Source organism: Panthera leo, chromosome A3, assembly GCF_018350215.1.
Source record: "Panthera leo isolate Ple1 chromosome A3, P.leo_Ple1_pat1.1, whole genome shotgun sequence".
Lineage (NCBI taxonomy): Eukaryota > Metazoa > Chordata > Mammalia > Carnivora > Felidae > Panthera > Panthera leo.
The window spans coordinates 51,633,874-51,651,178 of NC_056681.1; the positions used below are offsets into that span (position 1 = coordinate 51,633,874).

The 17,305-nt window shown below is 49.7% G+C and overlaps 1 protein-coding gene across 2 annotated transcripts in view; it reads left to right on the forward strand.

Moving 5' to 3' along the window:
* Positions 1-17,305, forward strand: part of EDAR (ectodysplasin A receptor) — a 34,058-nt gene that overhangs the window by 4,702 nt on the left and 12,051 nt on the right. Inside the window, exons 5-8 of one of the 2 annotated variants that reach the window (XM_042931825.1) lie at positions 682-863; positions 7,882-7,967; positions 15,422-15,508; positions 17,097-17,225. In XM_042931825.1, coding sequence (XP_042787759.1) covers positions 682-863; positions 7,882-7,967; positions 15,422-15,508; positions 17,097-17,225 — 484 coding nt within the window. The remainder of the gene's footprint in view (positions 1-681; positions 864-7,881; positions 7,968-15,421; positions 15,509-17,096; positions 17,226-17,305) is intronic. The other variant, XM_042931826.1, reaches the window with a different exon arrangement.

The window sequence follows — 17,305 nt, forward strand, 5'->3', positions numbered from 1 at the left end:
TCAGGCTAGTCACTATAGTCCTCAGATGTCACAATTAAAGGGTTGAAGCAGCAGTGAGCACAGAAACGGTGTCTCCCTGGCAAGGGAGATGGCCGAGCACTTGTTACAGATTTCTAAGGACCTGTTTTTAGTTTTTTAAAGGATGATTACTTTCCTACTCTTCTTTGATCAAGTAGGTTTCAAGCCATCTGGATTGGAGGATGACTGATGTCCTCCAGGAATGGCATACTGATTCCTGAGTGCTGCAGTGCCCCTCTTCTTTGGGAAAGCCTCATTATGTTGTTCTGTTAAGTGCTGAGCAAAACACCCACAGTGTCAGCATTCACGGTTCTTGTACAGAGCTGAGGACATCAGATGCCACAGGCTGCATCACTGGCAGGTTATCCCTTTAGCTGGCTGCCTTTATTCAGAAACCCTTGGGAGAGGGACAGTGTCTAAAGCCTAGAAGCACTGGGGAAAGAAGCTCAGAGTTGGAGATGCAAGGGGGTTGCAGTTAAGGCAGATCAGGAAGCCAAAGCCTAGCAAGAGAAGCTTCTGGAAACAGCTAGTGTGCTCATTGTGCGCAGTGTGCCCAATTCACCCACTGTGCCTGGTGTGCTGGTGCCCCAAGGACTGAAGGCCCAGTCGTGGTGGGTGTGGCTGCTGTACTCACCTGTATCCTCTGTCCGGTTTCTTGGCCAGTCCTGTGGTTATGGCACCAAAGATGAGGACTATGGCTGCGTCCCCTGCCCAGCGGAGAAGTTTTCCAAAGGAGGTTACCAGATATGCAGGCGTCACAAAGACTGTGAGGGCTTCTTCCGGGCCACCGTGCTGACACCAGGGGACATGGAGAATGATGCTGAGTGCGGGCCGTGTCTTCCTGGGTAAGCATGGCTGCTACCAGACAACACCCCAGGACACTTTGTGCAGAAAGCCCTGAATGTGAGCACCTCAGGCTGCAGTGTAGCATCACTCCTGCATTTGCCCATTCTATAAGGAGCAGCTCAGCAGGGAGGAGGGCATGTGTCTGGAGTCAGGAAGCACAGGGTCTAGGATGGTGAGTCCCACATCTTTCAGAGGATAGGCAGCCCACCCAGGCTCAGCTTCCAGATCTCTTAAGCGGATGTTCATCATAATAATGTCTTCTGATGACCCAAAACAAACAAACTTGTTGAATACTTACTATAAGATAACACATGTGGAATGCTTTGGAGAAAAGAAAACTAAAATTCTGATTAAATTTAGTGTTTTTGGTATTCTGGAAAAATCTGAGGGTACATATTCCTACTAAGGAATATGTGAGTCATTTGGTGCCTATAATTCCACCACAATTCTGTTATTTATCAAAAGTTATCCCATAAAAGCAAAGTGAAAATGCAGTTAGTGTGAAAGACAGAAAGATAATCTTCCTTCTCACAGGCAGGACACATTAGCAAGTTCTGCCTAGGAGAGCAAAGTGCAATCTTGACACTCAGATCTACCAAGCCACAGCTGTTGCTGCTGTCTCCCTCTAGTGTCCACATAGCACAATGCTTGGAAGGGTTACAGATAAAACTGAAAGCAGTGACAAAGGCGGCATGGTAGTAGAGGTGGTACAGGTGGTAGAGGTGGTGTGGTGGTAGTGATGATGGAGGTGGTGATGGTGATGGAGACAGTGGCAGTGATGATAGAGGTGGTGGGGATGATGGAGACAGTGGCGATGGTGGAGGTGGTGATGATGGAGGAAGTGGTGGTGATGATGAGGGTGGTGGTGACAGAGGTGGTGGTGATGGAGGTTATGGTAGTAATGATGGTAGTAGTGATGATAATGATGGTGGTCATGGTAATAGTGGCATTTTGAATAGCACACTATACTTTGCAACCCATTTGTGCGCATTATCTTTCTAGATCTCTGTCTTGGATTAAGAGGAGAAAGAAAACAAGGAGGATATATCCAAACAAGAACACCAGGCATTAGTCTGTAAGAAGAAGGAAGTATAAGGAAGGCATAAAGACCCACCAACTTCAGAATAGATTGAAAGTGAATAACTCTTTAAAATGAGGAGATCTTTTAAAATTACAGAAATTGACCTTAGTTCAAATTTGTGACTGAGAAGCATTGATTCCCATGGCTTCCACCACCATCTTTCTACTGGGGACCATCCCCCAGCCCTAGTCTCTCCCATTTTCTGTCTTCAGTTCAGACCTACCTCCAGAGCTACAGACCTTCATTTCCAAATATCTGCTTGACAACTCTATGTCAGTGTCCCTGACACAGAGTATGATTCAAACATATTGGTCAAATTAATAAAGAAAACATGGAATCTTATTACAGAACCTTATTTTTCAATATGCAAAAAATCAGGTAATACACAGGAATTAGACTATTCTCTTAAAAATGTGATAAAAATAAAAGTTCTATAGGTGACAGTCTTTAATTTAATTGTTGAGGCTGTTGTGTTGTGGGGCCTCCACCAAAAGGAACATGTTAGGAGAAGCAGAATCAATGCATTCCCACCCAATGGTACAAGCATCCATTGAAGGACTGCTCTGCACAGACGCCATGCTTGAATGAGACAAATTCAGTATGCTCTTCACATTAGGTGACTAGAACTAGTCTCTGAAAATATATATGCTTCCTGGAACTTCATCTTCACTGGTTTTTATTGGTGCAGATACATAATTCATGAAAGATACACAGAGTTTCACGGATTAACTATAAGTGTGCCAAGGAAAAGTGTGCACACCTTGCCATGCTCACACTGGAAAGTAAATAACCCTCTTTGCAAAATTTCAACTTATTCTCACAGTCTCTCAGGGTGAGAATCTGACTTGACATTCACGACCTAGCATAACCACTTCTGCATTTGTTTTAGTAAACCTGTGAAGTCAGAGCCTACTAGGTAGGCACTAGTGAGGCAAAGAGGAAAGACAGTTTTCTGTGAAGGTGACAAGAAAATCAGTAACCACAGCATAGTATGGTAGGTGTACACGGTGCTCTAGAAGTCCGGGAAGGACCCCTCGCTTCATGGTTGGGGTGGTGGGTCGGAAGGGGTCTCAGAAGACTTCTCAGGGTGACATTGGGAAGGTGGGTGTTAGGCTAAGAATTAGGACAGAGCTCTCCAAGATGCTCAGGGCAAGGCTCAAAGGGGCAAGCAACCTGGTGTGATGTGGAGCTGAGGGTCCCTGTGGCTGCAGAGGAGGCATGCCCAGGGGTTGTGGAGAAACCAGAGAGGGGGGCAGGGGCCAGAGGGAAAATGGCTCTGGAGAACGATGTTGAAGACACTGGTCGTTAGCTCAGTGTGGAAGCAGACCACCATGCAGACTTCTAAGCTGGTATAGGACACAATTGGACTGTACCTTGGAATGATCCTTTTAGCAGCAGTGAGGAAAATGTGCTGTGTAGGGAAGACATAGGAGCCCAGGGGCGTTGTGAGAACTGGGGCAAAGTGGGAGCCTTAGGAATTGGAAGGAGAGGAAACATGAGCGCTCACTGGAAGATAGCATTGACCAGAGTTGCAGACCAAGGGCGTGGGGGGTGGGGGAAGTATATTTTGAAAAGGAATCTCAGATGTCTTCCTTGGCCAGCTGTGTGGACAGTGAGACCCACTTGCTAAGAGGTGGGATACTGGAGGAGGAGGAATTTTGGAGGGAAGGTGAAGGGAGGGTGGAAGAGGTGTGTGTGTGACTTGAGGTGGTTGTAACATCCAGACCAAGCTATCTGACACAGAGATGGATAAACAGGTATGAAGTTCAAGTCAGATCTGCAAGTCATCTCTGCATTAATGGTGTTGTCCAGACAGGCTGTTCCAGTGAAACAGAAGGGGAGCATGGGTAGATGCAGAATGGAGCCTCACTCACAGCATTGCTGGCTTTGTCCCAGCAGTGGCTCAGACCATACATGCATCCCACAGTGGTCTCTGAGATTCAGCCATGGCATAATTACAGATGATCTAGAAGGGGCAATGATTATGCATATTGAGCAGGCTGTTTCATTCTTATCTTTAGGCTACAAAGACTTTCTAGCCAGAAAGCACAAGCCCAGGAACCAATGCAGTAAATAACCTTGTCCTGTAAGCAGGTGCCAGCTTGGTCACTAGAAAGGGTGTTCTGTGACAGTGAAGACAATTTCCTTGGTCCCAATATATTTACCAGAAAGATTACCAGTGGAATAGTTGTGAGTGCCCTGCTTCTAGAAGGCTTCAAAAGATAAGAATGACCATCTGTAGATTAATGGGGAAGCCAGCATCTGTACTCTTAAAAGGGTCTTCCGAGCTCTGAAGTCTTGAGTAACTCGCTCCCTGCTCCACAGGAACAGCGACCTCCTTCTTCCACACCTTGACTGAATCACCCAGAGCACTCATTGAGTGGATGAAGGCCACTGTGCCGGAGATACGTCTCAACTTTCATCTCACTGCATCCTTCACAGATATGAAGATGTAGTTGGTTTCCAGTTTGGCCCTGTAGTGTGACAGACCATTCAAATAAGTCACTCCCAACCCCAAGGCCACTGTAGCAGAAGGCCCCTACTTTATCTCTGGTCCCCCAGCCTCCTCAGAGGGGCTCTATAGAGTACTGTGCTTCTCAGGAGAAGGCTCCAGAGCCTCAGGACCTCCCGTCTCCTGTTACCCACCATAGGCCCAGAGAACAAATGAGGCTCTCATGCTCTGTGTCACAGGGGAGGGTTACCAGGAGTCTGGGTAAGCTGGCGCTGTTCACTCAGTGAAAGGCTGTTTTCATGGAGTCCATGTGGCTGCCAGGCCACAATGCAGGCCGCCACGGATTTGTCTTCCTAACACCATAGGCTCCCTTGGCCCTGCCCCCCTTGTGGTTTGGCAGGCATGCTCCCCTTATTCTTTGCCCTCTCTGCTGTGCGTCAGTATGCGGCTGAGATGCTGGCAGAACAATGAGCATACATGGCTTTCCTGTTGAGAAATGCTGTGTGGGAGGACAGGGAACAAATCAGGAGAAGAGGAAGACATGGAGGTTTTATTTCATAGCCCACCCCCACCCCCTGCCAGGGCAGCGTCTTATCCATGGCTGGCAGTGGCCCATCTTACCTTCTGTTGGCCGGTTTCCAGTCCACGTCCACTCCCTTCAAATAAGGCATTCTAGGGTTGTTGGAAGGCCAGGTGAAGGACACAGTTCTACGTGCCTCATTGTGTGGGAAGACAACATCCAATGGCTCCATCACATCCATTACAAGCTTAGGAGCCCTGAGGAAAGGAAATCTTTGGGTGAAATCTATATATCTGTTGACATGGAATAAGTCAACCCCTTCATAGAAGATTCTAGAGGCCCCATTTAAACTGTGTTTTATCTTTCTCCTTACCTTAATCAACCCTTGAGGAAAAAAACAAAAAACAAAAAAAGAACTAAGAAAAGTCAAAACATAGATCAAAGTGTAGGAAATCAGGCCTCTACAGAAAGACAGAGGGACCCAATACTCTGTGGCAGGGCCACAGACCCCTGAATGAACACCCAGCTTCAAGCTGATGGGAATCTGTCAGAAGCAGCCCAGCAATGATTCTCCACTCCTGTGTAGCCAGACTGAGAGGTCTGGGTGTAAGCTGCAGCACGAGTTGCTGAGGTTAGCCCTGAAGAGGAAACACACCTGACAATGTTCTGGGCAGTGGTACATGCCTGGAAATGCGAGAGGCAGTTCACATGCCGACTTAGGCTGGGAAGTTCCTCTGGAACCAATTTATTTTTTTCGATGTATTACCTTTCAGTATTTTGTTTCTTGGCTACGTTATTTAATATGTCACACAGCTTGGTCCAGACACAGTATCAGGACAGGAGGCCCTGCTGCAGCCCTCCCGAGCCCCCATGGGAGTCAGACAGACCCCCCCCCCCCGCCTTGGGATGAAAGCGAGAAGGAACTGTGTGTGAGGAAGGGCAGCAGAACCGCCCCCAAGTGTGCACAGAGCGTGGCGGCCCCAAGGACCCATCAGGGAGCCATGTTCTAAGCCCAGGCATTCTCCACCCGCTGGGCAGCTGCGGCTCTTCATCTCAGACAGAGCTCAGAGCTCAGATGTCAAACAGGGTAGGTTTAGCTGTGCTGCTTCTTTTTTAAAAGGGAGGAAGAAAGATGCACAGAATGCCCTCAGGGCCCTCGTCAGGCTGTGAACTTTGAACTTCTGTGGAGGAAAACTTAGTGTTGTTCATTTGGTTTTTCCAACCAATGTTGGCCTAGAACCATGCCTCCTCAGTGCCCTGCACAGTTAGTAGGAATATAGCTATGAGCAAGGCTGGCCCTGAGGGACTCCCAGGCCAGGCACACCAACAGTCCTGATCCAGCAGAAGAATGTGCCCGAAGCGGAGGTGAGGACTAACTCAGAGCCCCAAGTGCCAACAGTGGGTCTGGATGTTAGAAATCAGGGGGCTGGTCTGAAGCCTGTCACCCTCATGAGGCCACACACAGACACGTGCCACCTCTTGGGAGCAGGTGCTCCATAGGCCCCACTGTCACTTCCTGTGTCCCAGGCACAGATGCCTTATGGAGAGTGGCAGAATGTTTGAGAGAGGCTTTTTCCAGAAGGCTTAACTGTAAAACTGGCTGTTGTGGCTTCTCTGAGGGCTGTTTTAAGATTGACTAATTAATGTTTATGAGATACACAGGGATCTGAGGATAAAAGGCCCTGAGGAAGGGCAGGCAATTATGATCATAATGTTATTGGTAATGGTCCAGCTCATGGAGGCTGGAGTCCAAAGACAACCCCAGCACCCCTGCCATGCTGCCACCTACTCTGCCATCAGTGGGGGCCTGGGTGTGCACGGCTAATAAGAAAGAGATTAAAAACCAACCATGGAAAAAGCCAATAGTGAAGAGGGATTTTTCATCTCTTGAAATCATAAGGAAAAATGTTGGCACCAGCTCACGTTACTTAATCGACCTCTCATGATGTGATAAATGGTTTCATGATCACCGCTGAATGTGTGTTTATGAAAAGCAGGCACATGCCAAGAGAGGTGCCAAAGTCTGCATGTGGAAAGGAGCCCGAGCTGTGAGCACTGGAGGTGAGGATCGCCAGGTCCAAGGGGTCCTGACTCAGGGTACAGAGCTCTGCAGGCTAGCGTGGTCATCAGGGCTGGCACACTGACACTGGGAGGCTCCAAATACGTGGCATCAATGGGGGTAAACGACTTCACAGTCTTATTGTGAATGATTTCTCTGTTTCATTCAGTACATGCCACCCCAGTGTGAACACTTGAGCTCATGCAGGGTCTGAGTCAGGTGCTTCCTGAGGTGGAAACAAAGGAATTTCAGTTATGACCTGGTTGTATGTCAGGCCAACCCTAAGGCCTTCTGCGTTGACCTCTCTAGACATTGCTGCTTTCTGTACAGTGCAGCCAGCTCCATTCAATCTCAGCAGACATGCAGAAGGTCTGTGAGGTGCCAGTATCGTAAGGGCTCATAGACATATTTGCCAGTAATCCCGCCAGGCTAGAGGTTCTGAGACAGGCTTTTGCTGAGGGGGGGAAGCTCCTCCTCCAGGGGGATCTGGCTCGCTGGCTGGAACTCCCAGAGAGCTAATCAGGGTCTACATGTGGTAGGCACACAGACACTTTGGTCGATGATGTGGATGAAGATGATGAGGACACACACACACACAACAAATTCATCAGTGAAAACAATCAAAAAGGAAAGGAGATTTAAAGGCCCAAAGTGGCCTATTGTTGGAAAAACTATTTTTCCATTTCAAGACATGCTGAAAACTCCCAGGGAAACTCAGTGGTCAAAATGGGCTGCTATTTCTGAGGGTTCCTGATTCCCATGGCATGTGTCTCATCCCTGACTTTGGTTACACTTTGATCATGCTTGGATCATGCCTGAATCATGGGCATGCCAAGTGATCAGTACTTGCTTGTGGTGACACCTGGCTCACCTGTCTGCTTTGTCTTGTCTCGCCCTCCCTGTAGCTACTACATGTTGGAAAATAGACCCAGGAACATCTACGGCATGGTCTGCTACTCCTGCCTCCTGGCACCCCCTAACACCAAGGAATGTGAGTGCCCTTGTCCTTCCATTGGAACACTGCTGCTTCAGCACTGGTATCTCTTGTTATGCGGTGTTGTAAAAATAAGCCAGTCCCAGCACCCAGGCAGATGAATACAGTGAAGGCATAAACAAAAATGCTCCCATGGCCTGGCCAGTCAGGCAGCAGGTCCCTGAAGGGAAGTCTGCTATAGCTGAACCATGAGTCAGTCACCTGACACCTTGAACAAGTTTTGTCATCTGTGACATGGGGCTTTAAAATCTGAACCCTCCATCTCATGCAATTATTGGAAAGACCAATGAGATCACAGTTGCCAAGGTATTTTTGCAAAGTCCTGCAAAGTACTAGACAATTTTAAGTTCTTGTACATACATTTCAAACCAGATGAGACCAAGGGAAAGATGAGGAGTGGTCACAGTGAATGAACTGGACTCCACAAAGCCCATGTAATCAGTGAGGCTCGCAGATTCAGAGTCCCACCTTAAGCTGTCTCTTTCCCCTTCTCATTCTGGTTGATTCTCACTGCATTTATCTGTGAGGAAGGGCCAGGGACCTCTGCTCCAGAGAATGTAGCATGTGGCCCCTTGGATCTATGGTCTGGAGAGACGCCATGGAAGAGAGTGGGTGGACAGCTGTCCCTGGGCTGCAGGAGCCCTTCCTTGCTCTCCCCCAGGCCCACTCCTACCACAGGGCAGAAGAGGGGCTGTGCGGGGACCCTGCCTCTCCCCCACTCCATGTTCTCACCATATTCCTGCCTAGGGGAGTAGAACAAGGGCCTGCCCTTAAGAGCAGTGGGAGGGAGGGAAGGAGAGAAGCAAACAAGGAGCACCACTCCACACCGCGCCCCCCCCCCCCGCACCTTATGGTTCAAGGGGAGGAGATGCCCAAGTGGGCAGGTGAGCATGTGGCAGGTTGCCCCTGGGGGGCCATCCCTCTTTCCTAGATAACTTCAGTAGATGCACTGGCAGTAATGGATTTGCATATCTTTAAAGCTAAGCTTTGTACCCAGCCACATGCTCATTAATTCACAAATTGGGGGAGGGCCAAGGTCTCCAGGCTTCCAGCAGGTCCCGTGGTGAAGTCTGCTCACCATGCCACTGCCTCCTGCTAGAGGATCCCAACTGATTCAATACCAGATAGTTCCGGGATGGAGTTCTCACTGGGAAGATGTGAGGCACTCCCCCACCTATGCAGAAAAGTCTCTTTGCCTGAAGAACCTGGAAAACAAGCTCACACACATGAGGTTTGTTCTTGCTCAGGCCTTCCATAACCAGCCAGATGGCTGGAAGAGCTCTGAGGCAGGGGAGGGGTGCCTCCCTCCTCTTGCCGTCCAACAATGGGGTCCACGACACGGGGAGAGAAAGCAGAGCCCCTGAGCCCTCGACACTTTGAAAATAAGTGCATCCTCTCCCCAGCCCCCAGCCCTGAATTGCTTAACTGAAAACCAGCTTCCAGTAAGGCCTTGTAGTGGGTTCATAGCATCCAGCCCTAAAAGAGGCCAGCAAAGACACCGAAGCCAAGAGTCAAGGGGCAAGCCTCCAGACCTCTGTCTGCCAATCTGGAAAATGGGGAGAGGTAACCAGCTAGGTTGTGGGGTGTCATGGTGAATGGAGCCCTGTCTGGGTCAGGGTCTCAAGTGTGCATGTGAGAGTTTCTCTCTCCAGCTCTGGGGTCTGCACTTCCCCCATGCACCAAGCTTCAGTCCCAAGATCTTTCAAACCAAGGCTCCTGCTCAGGAGCAGCCAATAGAATCAGAAAAGCTGGTTGTGACCACAGCCTCCATGAAGACCCTGGGACTCAAATCCATAGGACTGCCTTCAACAGCTCCACCCCAGGAGAGCCAGGAGAGTCAGTGAAGCCTCATTCATCAGGATCCTGACATCACTGGCTGGCTGTCCCAGTCCCATCAGGTGCTGCCTTTCCTGAGCCTACAGTCAGTGGTCAAGAACTCCTTTGCCTCCAAGCTGAGACGCTCCCTCTAGTTTTGATGTGATTTACCTGGGCACTTGCTGCATGAAACTACCCAGAGTCAGTGAGTAGCAGAGTGTGCAAACCTGTGGTCAGAGAGCCTGGCATGGACCCTGGGCAAAGCATATAATGCAGACCTGGAGCTGGCCAGAGGTGACAGGAGTCCCCTGAAAGACACCCATGCAGGAGTCTGGAAGACACCATACCAGAGAAGGCCAGCCAGGAGCTGTCACATCTCCCCCCACCCTCTAGGGCACTCCGCCTCTCTCTGTACAGGGGTTCCTCTTCCATCTTACAGAAGCATCTTCCCTACACAGCTCTATGAAATGTAGGGTGAAGGGGCCATTGTTTGCGATCATGTTGCCTTTGGGCCAGTTGTTCTCTCTCATGAGAACAGAAATTAGTGGACGTTACTGTGGAGCCTGGTATTCAGGGACTGTGAAAAACCCTGCAAGCCAGGAACCACCCTCCATCTGTTTTCTCTCCTGTATAATTGAGAAACTAATATCCTCTCAGTATGCCAATAGGGCTGACCTACGTGCACAAAATACTTGCAGTATTGAAAGCACAAAGCAAGTGCAAATGAGGAGACTCCTCTCTAAACCAACTAGAGTGCAACAGGGAGACCCCTGGATGCTCATAGCACCCCCAGAGGAGCCTCCCCTCCTCCCTGCTTGTGACCTGCCCATAGGAAAGTGTGCAGCTTCCTTCCAGATGCAGCAATGACCGCAGTCACTTCCAATCCCATCCCTATCTGGGTCCTGGCAAATCAGCGCCAGATGGAAAAAAAAGAAGAAGCCCAAGTCAAAGAGCACTATTCACTTGGTGAACCAGCACTGTCTGTTTTTATTTCCCGCACATTCTGAAGAACTCATGCCTGAGGGCTGCCTCATAAAGGAATCTGTGGTGTGATAACACAGAGGTGGCCTAGTGCCATAGCCAGGAAGATTTGGGTTTCATTATGAGTTTCCCCTCTTGGGAAAGTTACTTAACTTTATGCCTTAGTTTCCTCATCCTTAAAATGTGGATATCTGTGTCATAAGATGTGGTGAGGGATGGTGCATCAACCGTGAATGATGAGTCCACCCAGTACCACACAGGGTGCTCAGGGAGCAGATGGCAGAGTTCCACAGCCCAATGGGTGAGCGTGGCCCCACCCCAGGTAGCCCACACTGACTTTCTGTCCCCCACCTGCCCCAGTGGGACCAGACCAACAGGAGCTCACCCTCACAGAATGCTGGAGGGACCAATGAGTCAGGTCCGGGGCTGGGTCCTCACTTGTCCCAATGTCCTCATTTTTATTATCCCTCCTCCGTGACGACAAGCCCTGCATCGGGTCCAGGATAGACTCAACCAGAGTCTGTTTTGGAGAATTCTGCTTAGGAAAGCTGTGGCAAGTTTCATTCAGATGCCATCATGCAATGCCCACTAAATGTGGAGCTGTGGCATTCCCAAATGCCAGCGGCCAGCTGTTTCTAACACAGTGTCTCTCAAACTGGAATGTGTACACCCATCACAGAGTCCTGCTAAGAAAGAGATCCCGACAAGGCAGGTCTGGGGTGGGTTCCTAGACTGCATTTCCAGGGAGATCCTGGAGACACCCTCCTGCCAAGTTTCCAGCAGCTTTGCCCATTGTTCCAGGCTCCGCCACTGGGGGGCACTGGGCCAACACAGCATCCTGGGGGCACCTGCGCCGACAGCTCTAAGAATCAAACAAACCACTCCTGAAAATCCAACCTGTTTGCCCTATGCAGAGAAGACCAGCAGTCTCTAACACATACAGCATATTTATAAACTGTGTGGATTAACAAACCACAAAGGCCCCGTAAGTCCTGTCATCACATTGAATAGAGGTATTACTGCATTGAGCCACAGGCTTACAGTTCTCAAAATCCTCTTGAGGAAAATGGGCCTACACCGTGTAGAACCCCCACCTCCCCTACCTACTGTCCAAGTCAGTCTGCCCCGAACACACCAGTGAGCTAAGCAGAGCCAGGACCCACTTGCTTTCATTTTAATATAGACCTTGTGTGAAGATGTCTGCTTATTTTCTGGGCCTATGGTTTTCATCTACTTCTCTGACTCTGTGTGTAAAGGACTTATCTCTGCTTATTCAAAGCTAGGCTCCAGTGGGAGCATTATGCTGTGTAAGATGGACCAGTAGTTGGTCACCCGACAGAAACTACTGAGAAATATGTTCACCTAACAATCCATTCTAAGGAGGCCAAGTGGACCCAAAACGTGCCATGTGTTGGAGTGGAGGGAAACCTCCTGGACACCAAATACTTGTGTTAGTACTGAGTTAACCCTCATTAGACCAAAGGGGAATCTGGAATAGGGAAATTGCCATGCAGTGGCCTGGTGGCCTGGTGGCCTGCTGTACTCAGGGCACCTACCCACAGAGATAGACCTCTAATCATGCAGCCTTCCTGCCTACCCTCCCTCTCTCCCTGGGATGTGCTCAGAACAGAACATTTTTCTAGTAGGCTCAGGGATCATTGAACAGCCAGAGAACACCCCACCCAGCACCTGCAGGCCAGGGCCATTCATTTGACACTGGCTAGAGCTCAATTGGGGGAATGTCTAGTGAACCAGGATGGAGGCAGGGCCCACCTTGCCACCTGACCGAGTTCAGGAGCTGTCCATTGGGTGTAGTGAGATGTGTTTTACAGACATGCAGTAGCCTGGACACCTTGTTTGCTGATGGCACTGTGTGAGCAGTCCTGCCAGTCGGGTGCAAAGGCATCTCACAAGTCTGTGTGTGGCTGGGCTGTTCTCATTGTTCCTCCCTGGACCACAGGCCTGGGTACATTTGTGCCTCTAACCCCAGACTCTGTCACCCAGCCTTGGCCAGCAAGCCCTGGCAGAAAGGGACAAGAAGAGACAAAGATGACAAATCCACAAACAGAGCCCATGGGTATTTTTTTTTTCCTGATGAATAGCTTAAACTCCTTTCAGCCCCTTACCAGATAGATTAGCTTTATTTTCAGTGTCCTGTTTGCTTTCAAAAAAGAAACTGGGTTCTGCTTAAAGCCATGCCCCATGTTGCTTTTCCTACTTGACTGGATGCAGTTGAAGCCCCCTTACCATGATGAAGGGGAGCCGCATGGCCTGTGAGGTGCACACAGCAGAGCCCCCAGCCCCAGGGTTTGCCGTGTGCACATAGCCCTCACAGGGAGACGGAGAGGGGGTGCGCCTTCCCACCAGCACTTCCTGAGAGGCCACTGGTTCTGAGGCCAGGTGAAAAGGCTAAAAACTTTGGGGATGGTTGGGGGGAGGAAGGTGCGGGCCACCTCCATTCTGAGCGGGTCAGCTCTGCAGTCTGCACTAACACAAGGGTAGCCCATGGTGGTGTGCAGGGCTGGGCACCACAGATGGGCCTGCTGCCTTGGTGCCCTGTGCACCCCTCAGCATGCCCCACCTCTTGTAATGGCAGAGCTAAGAAGTGATCCCCATAACCAGCAGTTGAGAAAGAGGAGAGAAGCCGGAGCCACAGAACTCAGAGTGCCCTGTGCAGGGGAGGGGACTGCTCCGTCCATTGTGTGGTGGTCCTGGCACAGCCACATCCATGTCTGGGGCAGCACAGCAGGTGACAGAGACCAGGTGAAAGGGCAAAGACCAGGAGCACCAGATAAGTTAGACCCCTGGGCTCCAGAAGTGATGGATCCCCAGACAGGAGACACCTCTGGTGCTGAGAGGTCTGATTTAGCAAGACTGCTCTGGCCTGGGCTGGAAGGGTGGCAGGGTGGTCCCAGCAGCCCCCAAGCTGACTTTGTTGACAAGCCTTCTTGGGCTCCCGGGCTGGCCCCTGTGCAGGGGCTGCTGGGGTTATGTGTGCCTCACACCCCTCAGTGCTTCCTTACAGTAGGTGTGTGGTTTAAAGAGCCCACCTCTTGACTCCTCCACCTGCAGATGACATTTCTCATCCAGCAGCAACAGTTACATTCCTGGCAAACCCAAGTGACAGGCCAGCCCTGAGACCCATGGCACCTAACAGAAGTACAGTGACCCCGGGAGCCAATCTTCAGTCTGTCCCCATTGTATTTGCAGTTTTCTCTTTTGTTCTGGCCCTGCTCTCCTGTGACCTTGTCTACTTACTGGACACAGATGTGTGGATAATTCAACAGGACTTTCCTCACCCAGTTGGCTGTGGTGCCCATCTCCCAAGTTGACCCAAGCTGTGTGCACAGATAGTTTTGGAAATACCACTTACAGAGTGTGGTTTCTCCTGAATGACTTCTCTTAAAGAAACTGTCTGTGTTACAGATGGCTCTCATGGAAGCCTTGAGGCTGGCTGACCAGGGTCCCAGGGCAGGTGTCACTCCTTGCTGGGCCAGCTGGGGGACCAAGTGTGTGACTTTTGGAGAGGCCAGCTCACCTGCCCTTACTTGGGATCATGCAAGGACACTTCACAAATTACTCCAGAACTGGCAGAGACAAAAATGAGACAGAGGAAGCATATTTGAAACATGATCATTTTCGTTAATGGCAAAACTCAAGTCCAGCCTACAGGAAGATTGGCTATCAGGATGTTGTGTTTTCTGTGGCAGAACATTTTTGCTTTGTTTTAACCAATTTCTCAGTGATGCAATTGGTCACAAAACCAGCTTCCATTTCATCCCTGCTAAGTGACAGAAGGAATAGAGAAGGGAAGTTTTAGGAGTCACAGTTTTGAAAGAAGGCAAAGTTCATCTCTGTTCTTAAACTGCTTGAGCACAAGTATTATTAAAAATGAATCCTAGGAGGGGCACCTCGTTGGCTCAGTAGGCTGAGCATCTGAATTCAGCTGAGGTCATGATCTCGCAGTCCATGAGTTTGATCCCCAGGTCGGGCTCTGTGCTGACAGCTCGGAGCCTGGAGCCTGTTTCAGATTCTGTGTCTCCCTCTCTCTCTGCCCCTCTGCTGCTCATGCTAACTCTCTCAAAAGTAAATAAACATTAAAAAAAATGAATCCTAGGAAAATCCTAAAGGAAAACACACCAAATTTTCAACTTCAGCTAGCAATTCTTTTACTTCTTTCTTGTGTTCCCATTTTTTTCCTGATTTTTAATAATGGAACATATTACTTTTATAACTAGAAAAAGTATTAAAAAGACATTTCTGTTTTGTGTAATTGAAGAAATTTCTCAATTATTACTTTCCTCCAGTAATACTTGTATGTATATGTACTTTTCTCATCTTTATAGATTGCATATATTTTACCTCTGTTCATAGAAATATTGAGTTGGTGAGGCACCACTTTTTAGTCTTAGCAGATTTACCTACGTGTCTTCTCTTGAAGATTAACCCTTGGGAGGTCAGAACACTCTTTAGGGATTATGAAACATTCTAGGAGATTAAAATGTTTCCCTGTCCCATGCCCCTTGCTGCAGTCCCTGCATAATCCAGAATACTAGATCTCCAGGCTCTGCGACTACACCTTGCGTTCCATCCTTGGAGGTGGGGCTTGTCCAGGTCATCCCGAGGAATACGCGGTGACTGGGTTCTCATTGCAGGTACAGGAGCCAGCTCCGGAGTCTCTGCCAACTTCCCCAGCACCTCTGGCAGCAGCACCCTCTCTCCTTTCCAGCACGCCCACAAAGGTAAGGATTGCACTTCTGCAGCTAGCCAGCTGGAAATGAGGGGCTTGGATAAGAGCAAAAGGGAGGCTGGAAGCAGCTATGAGGAATAGCAGTAGGGCTCCTCAGTGCCCCCAGTAGCAGGAAGGTGGTCATGATCTCTGCAAGGAGTGGAATGGATCTCTCCGTGGGTGTTCTGGGCCCCTTAGAACATGCTGGCAAGAAAAGCACATCCCGGGGATGGCAGGGTGGTGCTCAGAGCACAGGCGGCCCCTCAGAGGGGAGCCAGCTTCCTGGCCGTGGCTGGGCTTGACAGCAATAGCCATTCTGTTGCTGGCTTTCAGATAAACCTGCTGAGTTCAACACTTTAATATTTGTTTCCAGTAACTACGTTTCACTACCTATTCCCTTAGGGATGGAAAATCTTGAGGAGGGCAGGAGACCCCAAGACCCATGTTTCTCTCAGATCAAGGCCTCATGCTGCCATCTGGCAGTTTTAATGCTGTTATTTAAGCATATTTAGGGCCTTGGTCTCAGTGAGGCTTGGGGGCCCTTCAAAATCCCATAGTGCACTCAGCGTGCCAGCCTTGGCATTGCTCTCCAAACCTGACCTGTACTTTCACAGAGCATCAAAGCAGGAAGACTTTGCTAGGATATATGAGTCTCATTTCCTCCAGACCCCAAGTGAGGGGCAGGAGTAGCACACCACAGAGAATATTACAATATTTATATCATCCATACCTGGCATCCAAATAATGATACTCCCCACATGACAAGCTGAGGCCAGTTTTCCTGCAGACACACCCCACTGGGGAGGATGGGCAGCTGTGGAAACAAGCAGTGCTGGGGCTACAAGCTCTATGCCTCTTCCTAAAGGGCTGCCACCTCCCTTACATGGTCCCCAGTGCTTTAGATCTTATCCCTTTCCCATGGTGGATAACCTGGATCCTGCCTCATGACAACAGGAATCTTGTGATTTCAGAGAATTAGAACACATGTCAGGGCATTGTATGTATCAACAGCAGGCATTACTGGGGAAATGAGTGAGAACCGCCTGGCGAACTGCCCCAGGGAAGAATCATGGTGGAAGTGATAGAACAGAGGAAGAGGTGTGGCAGCACCTGTACCACCTTTGCCCTGAGACTCCGATTATTACATGCAACTGAAATTGCATGAGACACAGGACAGAGCCAAACCAAAAATAGAATTTCTAGCCCTCAGAAAAACCTTGGGTGGAACTGTCTTCAGGACACTTGCTCATGGGTCTCTTCCTCTCCATATCCCACCTGACCCAGGGCTCCCAAAGTAGGAGAAGCACAAGCAAGCACCTCAGGAACAAATGAGTGAACCCAAACCATGGGGTTCCAGAGAAGTCTGGATCAGCCTTAGTTAAGACCAGCCAGGAGAGCTCCTGGGCAGTCCTGACATGATTCCCAAAGAAAATCTGTACAGCTTTGGTCTCAGGCTAAGCATGTGTTTTGGATTCCGAGGGTCCCCTGGAAGCATCTCCTGCCACAGGCGCTGCCATCTTCTCAGAGGGCGGGTCCTGCCGGCCTGATGGGCTCTTGTAGGGAGTCCTGAGCCCTATGTTGCCCTCTCTCCCTGCCTCCAGCAGAGCTCTCAGGCCAAGGGCACCTGGCCACAGCCCTGATCATTGCCATGTCCACCATCTTCATCATGGCCATAGCCATTGTCCTCATCATCATGTTCTACATCATGAAGACGAAGCCTTCAGCCCCAGGTGACTGCTCCCCAATGCCCCTACACCCACCCCACAAACCCTCACTCTCAGACTGCTCCATCAGCTTACCCTGTCAGCGA